Source organism: Hylobates moloch, unplaced genomic scaffold, assembly GCF_009828535.3.
Source record: "Hylobates moloch isolate HMO894 unplaced genomic scaffold, HMol_V3 SCAFFOLD_11, whole genome shotgun sequence".
Taxonomy (NCBI): Eukaryota; Metazoa; Chordata; class Mammalia; order Primates; family Hylobatidae; genus Hylobates; species Hylobates moloch.
Genome location: NW_026652286.1, coordinates 96,743,705 through 96,762,014, shown reverse-complemented (window position 1 = coordinate 96,762,014; position 18,310 = coordinate 96,743,705). Strand labels below are relative to the sequence as shown.

The window sequence follows — 18,310 nt, the reverse complement described above, 5'->3', positions numbered from 1 at the left end:
TCTACCCTTCACCTCCACATGCCACCCCACATTGCCCCAAAAGAGGAACTAACAAATATTTTTGTCAGTTGCAGGGTATTTTATTGATCCATTCATGGGAATTGTCGAGTTCACTGCTTTAAGCAAATGGATTAATTAAATATTTGATCCCAGTTGAGGGTGGTATCTTTACCTGTTTCTCCTTCTGCTTGGCCTGAGAGAGCAAGGGAACTGGATCTGCCCCCATTTGGATAAAACTGAGCCATTTATTTTTAATTTCCTTTTCTCCCATCTTTTTTCTCTTCTGCTTCAAAAGTGGATGATGATAGCTCCTTTTTGCAAGAAGTCTCCCCACCCTTTCCATGTCCTCATCCACATAGAAAATCAAATGGAAAACAAAAGGAGTTCTAGGGTAAAGAACAACCACTAAGGCTTCCTAATGTAGATTAAAGGCCTTTTCTAACTTCCCAAGGTCAAGCATCCACATTGGAATTTGGAACCAACGCTTCAGTTTGTAATCATGTATTCCTTTGTATTGTATTTTTTTCTATGTAAATATACACAGTATTTCCATTAGAGACATCACGGAACAGAACTCTCAGTGAGAAGGGACGGTTAGGTGTTTGGAGTCTTAAGTCTCTTCCATCTTCCTTTCCAAATGTAGGCTTCCCTATTAGCAGAACCCTAAATCTAATTTAAACTCAGCATCATATTCTTGCAGTAAGAATATGTAGTAATACAAACTAAAATACTTAATGCTGACCTTATATAATTTCTTAAGTGGAAAATGGCTTGTTCATAAAACAGAACAAGTGCAATGTTGTGTTTCATAATACACTACTTAAACATCACAAACAAGCAATGGCTCAAAGTAAGCAATTAAAACATATTCAGCACCAGACCAAAAGTATTTTAACAACTATTTACTGAGCTACAATTTGCCTAGTACTGATTCAGGACTACAAGCTCCTCTCTTCTCAGAGTTAGGTAAGTTGTATAATTTATTTATATAGACTCATACGAGATTTTATCCATTAACTAAGCTGTATGAGCTTTTATCTTTGGAAAAGTCCTTATTCTCTTTAGAACTCAGTTTTTTCATGTATAAAATGGAGATGCACTCTGGGTCATTTTTCTAAAGGTCCTTCTAGCTCCAGCCTAAGTGTGTTTGACTTTTGAGGATTGCTACATTTTTCATATTCCTTCTAGCTTAGTCTCCTATTTGCATACTAAATGATCTAAACAGTTCTGCCCCAAATAGTATTGTCTGTCCTAATGCAATGTTCTAGTAATTTACTCCTTCTGAGTTAAATTCATAGGGTACATTTAAAAGCAATTAACATATGGCATTTATTTAGTACCTGTGGCTTTTAAATTATTTCAAATGTATCCTCATGCTTTTATAGGTAAGTGAGTAAATCTTTAGTTGTCTCTATAGCAAGAAAACTAAATCCCAGAGAAATTGAAGGGGGCCTCCTGATTCCTGATCAAGTGCATGCTTTTAGCAGGATCCTATGCTACAGGGGCACCACTGGCAACTAAGTGAACTCCCTCGAGTAGCAGTAGTACTGGCTTTGCCGTAAACAAAGCCCACTGCAATTTATTTCCATGTAAGTTAATTGCTCCTGAAGGGCAAAGCAGAAGTGATGTCAGCCCCCACCCCCCCATCTCCCACCCTACAGGGACTAGAGGAAGAAAAAAGCTGCCTGTCAGAAAGTGAGACTCCAGGGGTCAGGGCTTAGGAATGCCACCACCAACAGCTTCAAATGGGCTACAAATGCGAAGGGGGAGCCCAGGGAAGCATACAGAAAGAGCGCAATGACATAAGCAAGAAGGGGCATGTCAAAGGCAAAGACGAGGCAACCTATTGAGCTCAAAAAGGAGTCTCCACGAAGAACAGTAAAGAGCATGGAGAAGCAAGGCAAGCAGCAGACGATGGCCTCACAGCAGATTCCCAGCCAGGTAGTTGTCTCCTTTTGTTTTCCATTTGATTAAATGCATGTTAGAGATGCTGGGAACACAGAAGGCACATTAGGTCCTCCTAATGGCATTACGCTTTACAAATACCTGGGGAGGGGTGAGTCTTTATATTCTGCTTACCAAAGGCCAGTCTCCCTCTTGGAGTTTCCTGAGACACATGTGTTTCAGGGTCTACCTTAAGCTTAGTTCAGTTCAAACAGGGTTTGAAATGGCCAAATGAAGCTAGTATATGGCTACTAATGTCCTTTTATTCCCAAGTTTCCTGAGACACATGTGTTTCAGGGTCTACCTTAAGCTAGTTCAGTTCAAACAGGGTTTGAAATGGCCAAATGAAGCTAGTATATGGCTACTAATATCCTTTTATTCCCAAGACTTCTTGTGAAAATTGCTTCTTTTCCCCTTACACAGATGAACATATCACATGCTGATACTATAATGTGACATTAACTAAAATGTATACACCAAGTAACTGGAGTAGTTTTAATTATTAATGGATAAAGCGGGGTATTTTTATCTCTCTCCAGGGGTAAATAATATTATTTCTCTGTAGAGAAAATAAATTATGAAAGTGAATGAAAACTGAGATGTTATAGTAGCTAGATGGCAAGGAAAAAAATTATAGTACAGAAGAGAATTGGGACTAGGAGAAATATTGATTTTTCTTTGTGTAAGAACAAAATTTAAAATGGGAATTGATATAGATGCAAAAGAGATTGATGTTTCTTTTTTTGGTTAGAAATCTACACCTACCACACTCCCTCTTTTTTTTAAAAGGAGAAACTGAGACTAGAAATTTTAAGAGATTTGTCCAAAATAATATAGCTCATAAGTAGTGATGGTACTGAAATTCTTATGATTTTGAAAGTCAGAATACAAGATCTAACTGATACTCTTCTAGATTCAGTGTCTAAATAACAGACTGATCCAGGCAGAGGGAAATGCCTTTGCTCAATACTATTTGAGAATCTTTCTGTGAAAGGTATGCTACAAATGAGATGAAAAGAAAGATGAGACAAAGCTCCTGTAGGAGCTCACAGCCTAACGAAGAAATTAGACACAGGCACAGGGTAAATTTCAGCATGCTCATAGTAAGCCTATCACAGAAATGTGAATGGAGTACTGTGGAGGCGGTGAACAATGAGTGGCCATTTGGAGGAAAGAGAGCAAAGGCTTTACTGAGTAGATGACATCTGAATGGGATTTTGAAAGGTCAGTGGAAACTTTTCAGACATCAGAGGAGCAAAGCCATTCTAGATTAAAGGGGCTACTGTATAAGGAAACAGAAAATGTTTGGTTAAAGCACAGTTAAGGGATGGAGTGCTGAGAGGAGGCTGGAGAAGTAGGTCAACACAACCACGCCAGTCAATTTGCACTTTCCCCTTGGGCAATGTGGTACCATTAAAGGTTGGTAATCAAGGAATTGCCTAAGAAATCACTAAGAATTGCCCCAGAAGTTGTTTCAAAATAGATTTTATAGCTACCTTGGGAAAGACTATTCAGCTTCGATGCAGTTTAAACTCTTATTTAGGGTTACCAACTGTTTCGGTTTACCAGGGACTCTTAGGTTTAGCACAGAAAGTCCCAACCTTGGAAATTGCTCAATCCTCAGCAAAGTTACTTTTACCGAGAAGTGTAGTCTCTGTGGCACTAAAGATTGAGAGGCTTTGATGAGGGATGCGAGGCAATCCATAGTGTAGAGGGGAGAGAAGTAATCAGAGGGCAGGCAGTTATAACTGCAGCTCCCTCACCCACCAGGAGCCCAGCTGGAAGCCCTATTTCCTTCCACATCCTCTGAAGCCTTCTGAGACATTCAGCGTTGTCCTTGAACCTTCTTGAAGGTGACACGCCATTTGGATATTTGCCTCCAATTTGTAAACAGACTATTAGAGTAAATATTGATGGAAGGGGCCGGGCACAGTGGCTCATGCCTGTAATCCCAGCACTTTGGGAGGCCGAGGTGGGGCGATCACGAGGTCAATAGATCGAGACCATCCTGGCCAACATGGTTAAACCCGTCTCTACTAAAAATACAAAAAATAGCTGGGCTTGGTGGCACACGCCTGTAGTCCCAGCTACTCAGGAGGCTGAGGCAGGAGAATCACTTGAACCCAGGAGGCGGAGGTTGCAGTGAGCCGAGATCATGCCACCGCACTCCAGCCTGGCAACAGAGAAAAACTGTCTCAAAAAAAAAAAAAAAAAGTTGATGGAAGTAAAGTGACACAAGGAAGAACACCTCACATTGCTCTCAGTTGCTTTCCTGATTTCTCCCTGACACCTGGCTGATCCCATTCACCAGTAATCCTGGGAGAAGAAGCCCTTTGTGATGCTGCTCCAAATTTGCAGGGGTGTCATCGAGCACTGAACAACTCGCTAGAAACCACAGGTTCACTTCAGACCAGAGCCACACATGCAAATACGGAATTTTTCTAACAATATGAGATTACAACATATATTTGATGAAAAATCATAGCTAATGTTGATTGAGTGCTACTGTAAATTATGTGAATTAACTTATTTAATCCTTAAAACAATCCTATGAAGTAGACACTATTATTATCCCCACTTATAATTGTAAAAACATATTAAAAATGTGATTACCAACAAGTATAAGTAAACTAGGTCTTTGAACCCAGTAAGACTTCAGAGGTCATATTCATAAGATACAATATATAGTGCCCTACTGTATGGGTGTACAGGTAAATGGATGAGTGGATAGATGGATGGATAGACAGATGGACAGATGGATGGATAGACAAATGGACTCTACTTTCCAGAAGTAGAGAGAAAAAAAGGCAACCCACTGCCTTGGGGCTAAGATTTTGTACTGCTCCACTATTCTGAAAGATTTTAAATGACATGTAAAGTTTTATATAGATTTTTTGAAAATAGGTATTTTTAGCTAAAACATCAGAGGTTCTGAATGTATTAGGTTCTCTGTGCAGGTCAGATAGTATATTTTTTTTAACTTGCAAATTTTTTTATTGGGCACACTTAGATAGGAAATATAATCACAACTCAGATGTTCCTAGAAAATCAATAAGATGCAAGCTAACTCTCTGGTGTACAGATCAGAGATCAAACTGAAGGAAAACAATGGAACGGATCTTCCTTTATCAATTAATTTAGCTTTTATATGATTGCACTTCTTCCTGACTGGAAAGGAAGATTACTTCTTCTGTGTATGGTCTTTCCTTCATTCTCCTAAATTATGTACACATCATCATTTACCTTTAACCTTGGAGAGAACAACTGCTCCCTGACACCAAGCAGAATCTCAGAATCAGGAGTTGGTGGGGAGTAAGGTGAGAGAATGATAAAGACCAGTAGCAAGAATGAGAGAGAGAAGAGAGAGAGAATGGATAGGTAGATAGAGAGATGATAGATAGATAGATAGATAGATAGATAGATAGATAGATAGATAGATAGATAGATAGATAGAAGATAGATAGATAGATAGATAGATAGATAGATAGATAGATAGATAGAGATAATAGGTAAGTAAGAATCTTTTTCTGCCCTTATTTGGGAGTGACACAGAATTGATGTGCTGAGCCTAGAGATTTTAGAGGGGTATTGAGCATCTCCGTCTGCTACTTCTTTTGGCAGATGTGAACAGCAAGGTACTGCAAAGTGGAAACCAGACTTCTGTGTCTCACTTCATTTTGGTGGGCCTGCACCACCCACCACAGCTGGGGGCGCCACTCTTCTTAGCGCCACTCTTCTTAGCTTTCCTTGTCGTCTATCTCCTCACAGTTTCTGGAAATGGGCTCATCATCCTCACTGTCTTATTGGACATCCGGCTCCACTGTTCCGTGTACTGGTTCCTGTGTCACCTCTCCTTGGACATGACCATTTCTTGTGCTATCTTGTCCCCAAGATGCTGGCTGGCTTTCTCTTGGATAGTAGGATTATCTCCTTTGGGGGCTGTGTAATCCAACTATTTTCTTTCAATTTCCTAGGCTGTACTGAGTGCTTCCTTTACACACTTATGGCTTATGACCATTTCCCTGCCATTTGCAAGCCCTTACACTACGCTACCATCATGACCCGCAGAGTCTGTAACTCCCTGGTTTTAGGCACCTGGCTGGGAGGGACGATCCATTCACTTTTCCAAACAAGTTTTGTATTCCGGCTGCCCTTCTGTGGCCCCAGTCGGGTCGACTACTTCTTCTGTGACATTCCTGCTATGCTGCGTCTAGCCTGTGCTGATACCGCCATCAACAAGCTGGTCACCTTTGCAGACATTGGCTTCCTGGCCCTCACCTGCTTCGTGCTCATCCTCACTTCCTATGGCTATATTGTGGCTGCCATCCTGCAAATCCAGTCAGCAGATGGGCGCCGCAACGCCTTCTCTACGTGTGCTGCCCATCTTGCTGTTGTCATTGTTTACTACGTGCCCCGCACCTTCATTTACCTGCGGCCTGGTTCACAGGAGCCCCTGGATGGGGTGGTAGCTGTCTTTTACACTGTCATCACTCCCTTGCTTAATCCCATCATCTACACACTGCATAACAAAGAAATGAAGGCAGCATTACAGAGGCTGGCGGGCCACAAGGAAGGGCAGCCTCACTGACTTCATCCATCACGGACATGAAGGAAACACTATAATGCAGGGCCCTGGATGGGACGCCAAATAAGTGGAAATTTTAAAGCAGAAATAGAAAGAAAGATTCACGCAGAGAATAGAGGACTCTTGGGTGGGAACTCAGAAAGTTCCACATTGTAACCTGTTCTCAAACATGATTTTCCATATATCTTTCTTCAGTGACAATGAAAAGCAGTTAAGGCAACTCAGCAAGGGTGGCACCTTGTTAAAAAGACCCAAGATAAGAAAATGTCTGCATGAAGCCTCTGCTTCTCTGTGGCATTCATCTACATGTCTATTATTGCTTCTAGTCCCTGCATTGATACCTGTTATCTCTTTCCAGGCTATAAATAACTTTCCTGCAAACCACCTGATTTGACCTTGACAATAATTATGTGAGGTAGGTATTATTTTCCCATGTAACTGTGGGGAAACTGAAGTTCAAGTAAAAGGCTTATCCAAACTTCCTCCTCTCTGCCTTTTACCTTGATGAAAATGGTAGGTCATGACCTTGGACTTAAACTTGAGGGGGCAATTTCATCTCAAGGTGAGGGAGCCGGTTACGCATGCACTGCACTAGGACCTGCGGAGGCCAAGTCATCTGAGCTTGCACAGAGCCCCACTTTTGTAAGATTGATGTGGGTGTATCAAGGATAAGCTTTCCTGCTGTGCCACATAAACTGGGTCTCCCTGATGCTTCTGTGGATGTTGAGGAAGCACAGCATCTAAGATAGTAGACGAATGCATGTGCTACCACACTCCTGCATTTGTTACAAAGCTTTTGAGTATGAGTGTGGGGCAGATGGGATGAAGCATGTACCTGGCTGCAACAAAATGAGTCAGTAGTAACCTGAAGCATGTCCTAGTCACTTATGTCTTATAACAATCTTGTCAGTGTCTAAATGTGGGTCCTTCACCCTCAGGACCCCCTGGGTGCTACAGATGCTTTTGTTGATATTTCAAATGTATGTGGGCAAATACAGTCCAAGAAGATCACTACATTCCCCCAAATTCAATTCCAATTGTAAAAACACTGGAATAATGGAGAATTGATTTCTGTGCACCAGAAGCTTTCTGAGAAAAATGTGTGTTGTCAGTGACTTTGCTTGTTTGAACAGCAGAGATGCAAGGTTAAACATCAAAATATGTATGAATAGGCAATCCAATTCAACGTGACACAATTTTTTTTAGTGTATCGCTAAAACCATGACATTGTTGTCTATTCCAAATGGGTTTATAATCTTATAAAAAGAAAATGCATTTATATACGAGGCAGAGAGATAAAACATATGACCATAAAATAAATAAGAAATGACTGGTATAATTCAGTGTGCAATGAATATTATTCAGGAGAAGCAGAGAGAGAGGGAGAGTATTAAACCTGGAATTTATAAAGCTAGCTTATTGAAAAATTTAAGATAATCTGTAGCTTGAAGGTCTTGTAAGATCTAGTCAGTCAGATGGCAGTGATTTTTTCCTGTGATGAAAACAAACCCTTGATATAATCCTAGGAGGATGCTCCAGAGAAGCCTAATTAACTGTCTTAGGAAGAGCAGCCCAAGACAGTTACAAACTCTATTTGGCAGACCTACAGAACTGCAGTGCAATGGGCACATAAACACTCCCTGGCACAAAGGGGGGCAGAAATTATGTAATCAGTCCTCTGATCCCAGAGAAGTGCCTACTTAAAGTCAAATTAAGGCAAACATGAGGACTTCTTTTTCTCATCAGGGCCAATGACACATCACACAGACAGAAAAAGGTCACATAACAAAAAAAATTAATTGGTTGTTTTGCTCTTAATAGAGAAATAAAAAATACATCTTATTATTTTATATTAAGAAAACTACCACAAACAACATCAAACAGCAAATTTTACTTTATACTGTATCCACACAGTCAATGAGCAGCAGGGCTAATATGTGAACTTATTTCTGTGAGCCCAGCATTTGAACTCTCCACTAGAAAGAGCTACACAGGGTAGTATTTTTATGCAACTTCACTTCTTAAGAGGGTATTTTGATTTCAAGTTTGTTTTGAGGTTATCTAATATGGAGAATAAAAAATGGATAAATAAGACAGAAAAGGAAAAGTAGTGTTAGACTGTATGAATATTTCTCCATTCTTGAAAATAGAAGCTAAAAACGTACTACTGTTTAGAGTTTGAATATTAAATATTCTTTGGTGTCTTTTTATTCTTTGGCTGTATATTTTAAAATTCAAATATATATGCTGACATATGTGCAGATATCATTACTATATATATGTTAGTACCAAACTTTAAAAACAGCTGCAGCTTTAATATACTTTTAAACATCTAGTAAGGTTATTTTCTCATTCATTTCTAATCAGGTTCAGATTATTTGGGGCCATTTTCTCATATCTGTTTTTTTAGATTAATTTCCAGATATTTTATCAAGTACTAAATAAACAGAAACATTTCTGCCATCTTAACTGAACTCATATTAAAAATAGAAACCATTTTAAATTTATTTACCATTCACATTATATTCAGCCTTTTTTGTCTTAGAAAGAGATATACCTACGCTTGTTCATGTCTTCCTGAATATACCTCACTAGAGTGTCTTACTTTTTATAAATACATTCTTTCCTGTCATGACCTGATAGCCATTCTAAGTTTGTATTTATATGCTCAGATCATTTATGTGGTAATACTTAAATTTTAATTCTCAGCAAGAACCCTAATTATCTTTATTTCTAAATTCCTAGAAGACATTTCAATTTGTCGGTATCTACTTAGTCTTTCCAGATTTATTTTCTTTATCTGTAAAATGAAGTTAAGCAAGATGATCTCTAAGTTATTCCATATTTTGATATTCAAAAGTTCTATAATTGTGCCAGTCCCACTGAGTTCATAAAAGTTCATGATATATGCTTTTTAAAATGAGTATACAGATGGTCTCCAATTTATGATGGCTCAACTTTATGATTGTGCAAAATCATTCTATTTTTCATATTCAGAATAGTTTTCAATGAATTTCATGAGATATTCAAATCTTTATTATTAAATAGGCTTTCTTTTGGATGATTTGGCCCAACTGTAGGCTAAGGGAAGTGTTCTGAGCACATTTAGGGTGGGCTAAACCGAGCTATGATGTTTGGTAAGTTAGGTGTATTCAATGCATTTTCATCTTATGATATTTTTGACTTATGATGGGTTTATCAGGACATTAATTCCATTCTAAGTTGAGGAGTATGGAGGAAAACACTCCTAGGAAAGAGATAAGAAAAGAGGTGTCATAGCAAACTCTCAATTTTTTTGTCAGGTTGACAGTCACTAGCCAAATTTTTCTCATCTACCATTTTTATGCTACATGCAGGTGGTGAAATACAGTAAGCATGATTTGTTCAAAAAATTATTTCTATTTGCATTTATTTGGTATTTTGACTATTTCATTAAGCTTAAAGGATTAGGCTAAAAATAATTGGGGGAAGTTTAGTTATGTTGATTTAAATTGTATGAACAGTATAGCAGTATATGGTATAAATTGTATATGAACAGTCCAATATTGGAATTGGCTTTTCTGTGAAGTAGTGACATTCTCATACTGAAAGGGTCATGTAAAAATCAGCGATTTGAGTAACTGACTTTTAAAAAGTTAAGATTTTATGTTATTTCACATACTATCCAGGGTTAATAGCAACTATTAATAGGACACTCTTTATGCATTATTATTTTCATTTTAAAGACGTGGAATTGATGTATATAGCAAGAGGAGAAGAGGAAGTGAGCAATCTGCCAAATATCCTTCAACCAGTAGGTGACAGTGACAGGACAATAAACCCAAGTCCATCTAACTTCATAGTTCATGCCATTTTTTGGCACTCTTTCAAAGATGTTTATGGAAAACATTCTTCTTCTTAGGGAACTATATCACATACACATAGAAAAGTGTAGAAGTTTGCTGAGAGTTTTTAAACAGGCTACATATCAAAACACACTGTTAAATGCCACTGAGTTTACAGGGGAACCAAAGCATTCTTAGGGTAGAAAGACAACATGGAGAGGACAGGCTTGATCTTAACCTCGAATAATAGCTTAGATTCTTGCTACTCAAAGTACAATTCATGGAACCACATAATGGAAATCTCCCATCCAAGTACTAACCAGGCCCGACCCTGCTTAGCTTCCGAGATCAGACGAGATCCTGCGCGTTCAGGGTGGTATGGCCGTAGACCACATAATGGAAATCTCTAGGCACTTATTAGAAAGACAGAATCTCAGTCCCTACTCCAGACCTGTTGAATTAGGATTTGCAGCTTAACAAGAGTCCCAGGTGACTCATGTGAACACTAAAGTCCGAGAAGCTTTAGAGATGTTATCAGATAAAAATGAAGTTGATTTCTTCAAGGTGGGATTGAGTAGGGTGAGGAGAACAAGAGGAGATTAACAGTAAATTTAGGAGAGGTTGAGAAAATCTATTTGCATAAAGAAATGCTTATTGAACAGAGAAATGTACTTGAGCAGAGAAAAGTTGTAGGGGATAAGAATAAATGGATACCAATCACATTTTAGAAGTTTCGAGTTATAAATTGAGAATTTTGTGTTGCACAGTAAATCAGTATGTGAAATTGGGATTATTAGCATTTGTGGGAGGGGACCAGTGAGATAAACTCTTTTGAAATTTGATCAGTCAATGTTATGCAGGATGAAGTGATTCATTAAAGGGGAGAGGTGAGAGTTGAGAAGACCTTGTAGGAGATTATAATTATAATCCCTCAGACGTAATGAAATGAGAGACTCATCAGGAAATAAGTCTTTTATGACCATTACCTTCAGGCTCTCATTTCGTTATGAGAATGACTTATGATGGGTCTCATCTCATTATGAAATGAGAGACTAAGGATAATGGTTATAAAAAAATTAAATGCAGATACAAATAAGACATACATTTCAAGAAAAAGGCTATTCATGTTTTTTAAAAACCAGAAAAATTCAAATGGAATTCTGATATCAAGCTTTACCCATTGAAGAGAATAGAAAGGGTGTGTGTAGTAAGACAAGTCCTAAAAATTTAGAGATGAAATCCAGAGAATACTACAAACCACAGAAATTGCCTTATTAAGTGAACACACAATTCCAAGCTTTGAAAGAGTTTCAGATTCCAAGACTCGCTCTGGGTGTGCGGCAGGTGGGATTCCTGTACTCTTATCGATGTAATGAAATTCAGACTCCAGGCAAAAGTTCACAGGTATTGGATGAAATTTCCCATGCCTCCTGGAAATAAGGCACTGCCCATCTCCATCTGTAGCTCTACTGAAGAATCCAACAAAAGCAGGAACAGAAAAAGATTGGAAGAAATCCACTGTTATAAGACTTCTATAGGAAGTGGATTTTCCAGGCCCTTTTGGAGACTAGGTATTTATTTGAATAGAAGATTAGTACTAACATCACTTGGCTATAATTTGTGTGCTTAATGCAATTAACAATTCTTCTACTGAGAGATTCAAAGAAAAAGCAGACAATAGTAATAATAAGGATCTTCAGAGTAATATTACATGTCTTTATATGTACCATGGTGAAATTGCACTTGGAGGTGACTTCTTAGAGGAAAAGAATATGTTAAATCAAAGGAATGAATTCAGTTAAGTAAAAAGGGGAGTAACTAACCAGCTACTATGAATGAAAATAAGGTAATGAGGACGAATGGCCCAACTCCAATACCCACACCTAGTGTCACTGTGACTAAGCACCTCTCATCCTAATGACTATGGGCTCAGAACCTTACCCTTTTTTCTCTGTTTCTCTTTTTGTATCACTGTGATGTAGGTAGCATTTGTTTAGTCTTTACTAAACTATTTTTATTTACTATCTAAATTATTTTAAAAAATTCCTAAGCCCTGCAGGAAATATAAATATAACCCAATGGAGGATAAAGCACTAATAAAAAAGAATTGATTATTTACTTAGGAAGAAAGTGCTATGCTCAGAGAGCATGCTAACCTGTCTTGAAAAGTTTAGATTATGCCTTGGACAGTGGAATCTCCATCTTTTAAGCGGAAAATGAAAAATGGTCAATGCGAAAGCATCGTATGGGAAAAGTTTAGAGAAGGATGGTGACATATGTCAATGTGACCAACAGAAATTAAAATAAGCCAAATGTGAGAGTTTAAGTTATTAAGTATAGTGATTGTAGAAAAATAGAATTATAGACATTAGAACTACTTCAAAGGAGGGCATGAAATAATGGAATATTTGGTATGCAATAATAAAAGCTACCAATTAATTAGTAAATTACTCAACAATTACTATTTTATATATACACACACTTTATAGATATATTTCTTGTTAAAATGTTAAACTTGATTATTTTAAAATCACTTACACATGAGGAAACTGAGGCTTAGAAATTTCAACGGAGTTTACCAAGCTACAAAGCTCCTATGAGGGCCAGATTTAAATGTAGATCTACCTCTGTCCAGACCTTTCTGTTGATATCATTTCACATCATATAGTGAAATACATATATATTTTCATATCATATCATTTCTCTATATCACAGTGTCTTAAAGATCATGAAATGTACAATCTTTTCATTACATGGGATACTAACTTAATTGGAGTATCCAAGTTGTGTTTTCTGTTTTTTAAACAGATTTTTTTAGATAAGAGCTAAAAATTTTATTTATACATTTCAATAATTTTAAACAAGTTTATACCAGTTGTGAAAACATCTCCACAATCTAATTTTAGAAGATTTCTATCACCTTGTGCTTATTTGCTGTCAGTTTGCGTTCCCACCCATAGGCTCAGGCATCCACTAATGTATTTTCTGTACTTATCCATTTCATATACATGTAATCACAAACCATGTGAGATTTTTGTGTCTGACTTCTTTCACTTGGCATGTTTTTGAAGTTCACCCACACTGTAGCACATACTTCATTCTTTTTTACAGCTTCATAGTACTCCATAATATGCACATACCACATTTTGTTTATCCATTCACCAGTTCATATATATTTGGGTTGTTTCTACCTTTTGGCTATTACTAATAATGCTACTATAAATGTTTGCATTCGAATCTCCTTTTTGATTTAATTAAATTTTTTTTTTATAGAGACAAGGTGTCACTATGTTGCCAAGGCTGGTCTCAAACTGCTGGCCTCAAGCAATTCTCTAGTCTCAGCCTCCCTCAATGCTGGGATTACAGGCAAGAGCCACTGCACCCAGCCCACATATCCAAGTTTCCTGTGAATATATGTTTTCCATTCTATTCAGTAGACTTAGGAGTGAAACTGCTTCTGTGTCATATGGTAACTCTTTGTTTACCATTTTGAAGAACTGCTGAGGGTGGGGCCAAGATGGCCAACTAAAAGCAGTGGAAATCAGAGGATCTCATCAAAAAGATCCAAAAGACTATGTGAACCCTGCACTGCCAACCGAGGCATCCCAGTTCTGTCATAAGGGCTGACTAGGCGGCTGACGTGACCCATGGGGAGGAAGGAAGAACAGTGTGATGCAGCAGCCCACATGAGAGCCACAGAAGGCAGTGGAGCCCCAACCCCTAGCCAAGGGATGCAGTGAGTGAGCGTGCCACCCAACCTGGGAAACCATGCTTTTTCCACGGAACTGTGCAACTCATGGATTGGAAGATCCCACTCAGGACCCCACGCCACCGGAGTCTTGGGCCTCAACCACGGAGCTGTGCAGATTCTCAGCACCCACTTGACTAGAATCTGCCTAAGCCTGCTGAGTTCCCGGGGGGAGGGGCAGTCATAACCGCTGTGGCTGCCTGCAGTCTAAGCCATCTGAGCTCCTTGGAGGAGGGATGGCAGCCAATATTGTGGCTGCAGGGCCTCCCTGCAGGAGCTCCAACTCCAGCCAGGGAAAGATTCTAATCTCCCTGGGCCTAAGCCCCTAGGGGAAGGGGTGGCCATAGTCTCCATGGACCAGCAGACTTAGTCCTTCCTCCTGCTAGCTCTGAGGAATCCAGACAGCCTAGACAAGTGAGTTTCCCCCCAGCAAAGCACACCCCCTCCACCAAGGGACAGCCAAAGTGCCTCATTAAATGGGTCCTGCTATCTGTGCCACCCAACAGGTAAGACACCAACAGAGGTTGTCAGACACTCTATATAGGAGCATTCCTACTGGCATCAGGTCAGTGCCCCTAAAGGTCAGAGATCCCAGAGGAAAGAGGAGGCATCCATCTTTGCTGTCCTCCAGCCTCCTCAAGTGACATCTCCAGGTGCGGGAGTGAACCAGATGAATAGGGCCTGAAGTGAATCCCCAGCAAACCGCAGCATCCCTATAGAAAAGGGATCTGATTATTGAAAGAGAAACAAACAGAAAGCAACAACAACAGCATCAGTAACAACAAAAAAGTCCTCACAAAAACCTCATCCAAGGGTCAGCAGCCTCAAAAATCAAAACTAGACAAACTCACGAAGATGAGAAAGAATTAGCAAAAAAAAAATGATGAACACCCAAAAAGCCGGAATGCCTCTACTGCTCAAAATGATCACAACTCCTCTCCAGCAAGGGTGCAGAACTGGATGGAGGATGAGATGGATGATTTGACAGAAGCAAGCTTCAATAGATGGGTAATAACAAACTTCACTGAGGTAAAGAAGCATGCTCTAACCCAATGCAAAGAAGCTAAGAACCTTGATAAAGAGGAGCTGCTAACTAGAATATGTAAAAAGACCAAATCTATGACTGATTGGAATACCTGAAAGAGACGTGTAGAATGGAACCAAGTTGGAAAACATACTTCAAGATATTATCCAGGAGAACTTACCCAACCATGCAAGATAGTCCAACATTCAAGTTCAGAAAATACAGAGAACCCCATTAAGATACTCCATGAGAAGTTCAACCCCAAGACACATGATCATAAGATTCTCCAAGGTCAAAATGAAGGATGCTAAGGGCTGCCAGAGAGAAAGGCCAGGTCACCTACAAAGGGAAGCTCAATAGACTAAGAGTGGATCTCTCAGCAGAAACCCTACAAGCCAGAAGAGAGTGGGGTCCAATATTCAACATTCTTAAAGGAAAGAATTTTCAACCCAGGATTTCATATCCAGCCAAACTAAGCTTCATAAGCGAAGGACAAATAAAATCCTTTTAGACAAGCAAATGCTGGGAAAATTCATCACCACCAGGCCTGCCTTGCAAGAGCTCCTGAAGGAAGTACTATATATGGAAAGGAAAAACCAGTACTAGCCACTGCAAAACACATGAAAATATAAAGACCAATGACACTATGAAGAAACTGCATCAAATAGTGTGCAAAATAACTAGCTAACATCATGATGACTAGATCAAATTCACACATAATGACATTAACATTAAATATGAATGGGCTAAATGCCCCAATGAAAAGACACCAAATGGCAAACTGGATAAAGAGTTAAGACTAGTGCACTGTATTCAAGAGACCCATCTCACGGCAAAGACTCACATAGGTTCAAAATAAGGGGATGAAGGAAAATTTACCAAGCAAGTGGAAAGCAGAAAAAAGCAGGGGTTGCAATCCTAGTCTCTGACAAAACAGCCTTCAAACCAAGAAAGACCAAAAAAGACAAAGAAGGGCATCATATAATTGTAAAGAGATCAATTCAACAAGAAGACCTAACTATCTTAAATCTATGTGCACCCAATACAGGAGCACTCAGAATTATAAAACAAGTTCTTAGAGATCTACAAAGAGACTTAAACTCCCACACAATAATAGTGGGAGATTTTAATATGCCACTGTCAATATTAGACAAATCAATGAGACAGAAAATTAACAAGGATATTCAGGATTTGAACTCAGCTCTGGATCAAGTGTACCTAATAGATATTTACAGAACTCTCCACCCCAAAAGAACAGAATATACATTCTTCTCAGTGTCACATGGTACTTTAAAATCGACCACATAATTGGAAGTAAAACACTCCTCAGGCAACTGCAAAAGAATGGAAATCATAACAAACAGTCTCTCAGACCCCAGTGTGATCAAATTAGAACTCAGGATTAAGAAACTCACTCAAAACCACACAGCTTCACGGAAATTGAACAACCCGCTTCTGAATGACTTCTGGGTAAATAACTAAATTAACACAGAAATAAGTTATTTGAAACCAATGAGAACAAAAAGACAACATACCAGAATCTCTGGGAAGCAGCTAAAGCAGTGTTAAGAGGGAAATTTATAGCACTAAACACCCATATCAGAAAGCTAAAAAGATCTCAAGTCAATACCCTAATATCAAAATTAAAAGAACTAGATAAGCAAGAGCAAACAAATCCAAAAGCTAGTAGAAGACAAGAAATAACTAAGATCAGAGTGGAACTGAAAGAGACAGAGACATGAAAAACCCTTAAAAAAAATCAACGAATCCAGGAGCTGGTTTTTTGAAAAACTAAAATAATAAACTAGATAGACCACTAGCTAGACTAATAAAGAAGAGAGAAGAATCAAATAGACATAATAAAAAATGATAAAAGAGAAATCACCACTGACCCCACAGAAACACAAACTACAATCAAAGAACACTATAAAGACCTCATTGCACATAAACTAGAAAAGCTAGAAGAAATGGAAAAATTCCTGGACACATACACCCTCCCAAACTAAATCAGGAAGAAGTTGAATCCCCGAATAGACCAATAACAAGTTCTGAAATTGAGGCAGTAATAAATAGCCTACAAACCAAAAAAAGCCCAGGACCAGATGGGTTCACAGCCAAATTCTACCAGAGGTACAAAGAGGAGCTGGTATCATTCCTTCTGAAATTATTCCAAACAATTGAAAAGGAGGGCCTCCTCCCTAAATCATTTTATGAGGCTAGCATCATCCTGATACCAAAATCTGGCAGAGACAAAACAACAACAACAAAAAGAAACATTAGGCCAATATCCCTGATGAACATCAATGTGAAAATCCTCAATAAAATACTGGCAAACTGAATCCAGCAGCACATCAAAAAGCTTACCCATCACGATCGTGTCGGCTTCATCCCTGAGATGCAAGGCTGGTTCAACATATGCAACTGTAATCCATCGCATAAACAGAACCAATGACATAAACCACATTATTAACTCAACAGATGCAGAAAAGGCCCTTGATAAAATTCAACATTCCTTCATGCTAAAAACTCTCAATAAACTAGATATTAATGGAACATATCTCAAAATAATAAAAGCTGTCTATGAAAAACACACAACCTATATCATACTGAATGAGGAAAAGCTGCAAGCATTTCCTTTACAAAAACAGCACAAGACAAAGATGCCTTCTTTCATCCTTCCTATTGAACACGGTTTTGAATGGAAGTTCTGGCCAGGGCAATCAGGCAAGAGAAAGAAATAAAGGTATTTAAATAGGAAGAGAGGAAGTCAAATTGACTCTGTTTGCAGATGACATAATCCTATATTTAGAAAACCCTGTTGTCTCAGCCCCAAAACTCCTTAAGCTGATAGGCTACTTTAGCAAAGGCTCAGGATACAAAATCAATGTGCAAAAATCACGAGCCTTCCTGTATACCAACAATAGACAAGCAAAGAGCCAAATCATGAATGAACTCCCATTCACGATTGCTACAAAGAGAATAAAATACCTAGGAATATAGCTAACAAGGGATGTGAAGGACCTCTTCAAGGAGAACTATAAACCACTGCTCAAGGAAATAAGAGAAAACACAAACAAATGGAAAAACATTCCACCCTCATGGATAGGATGAATCAATACTGTGAAAGTGGCCATACCGCCAAAGTAATTTATGGATTCAATGCTATTCCCATCAAACTGCTTTAT

At 38.7% G+C, this 18,310-nt stretch overlaps 1 protein-coding gene across 1 annotated transcript; it reads left to right on the top strand.

The window, feature by feature from the left end:
• Positions 1-1,818: 1,818 nt before the first annotated feature.
• LOC116476220 (olfactory receptor 10G6) lies at positions 1,819-6,532 on the top strand. The gene is given in 3 exon segments (XM_032165901.1): positions 1,819-1,941; positions 5,526-5,825; positions 5,828-6,532. Coding segments are annotated over 3 exon segments (1,128 nt in total).
• Positions 6,533-18,310: the final 11,778 nt, after the last annotated feature.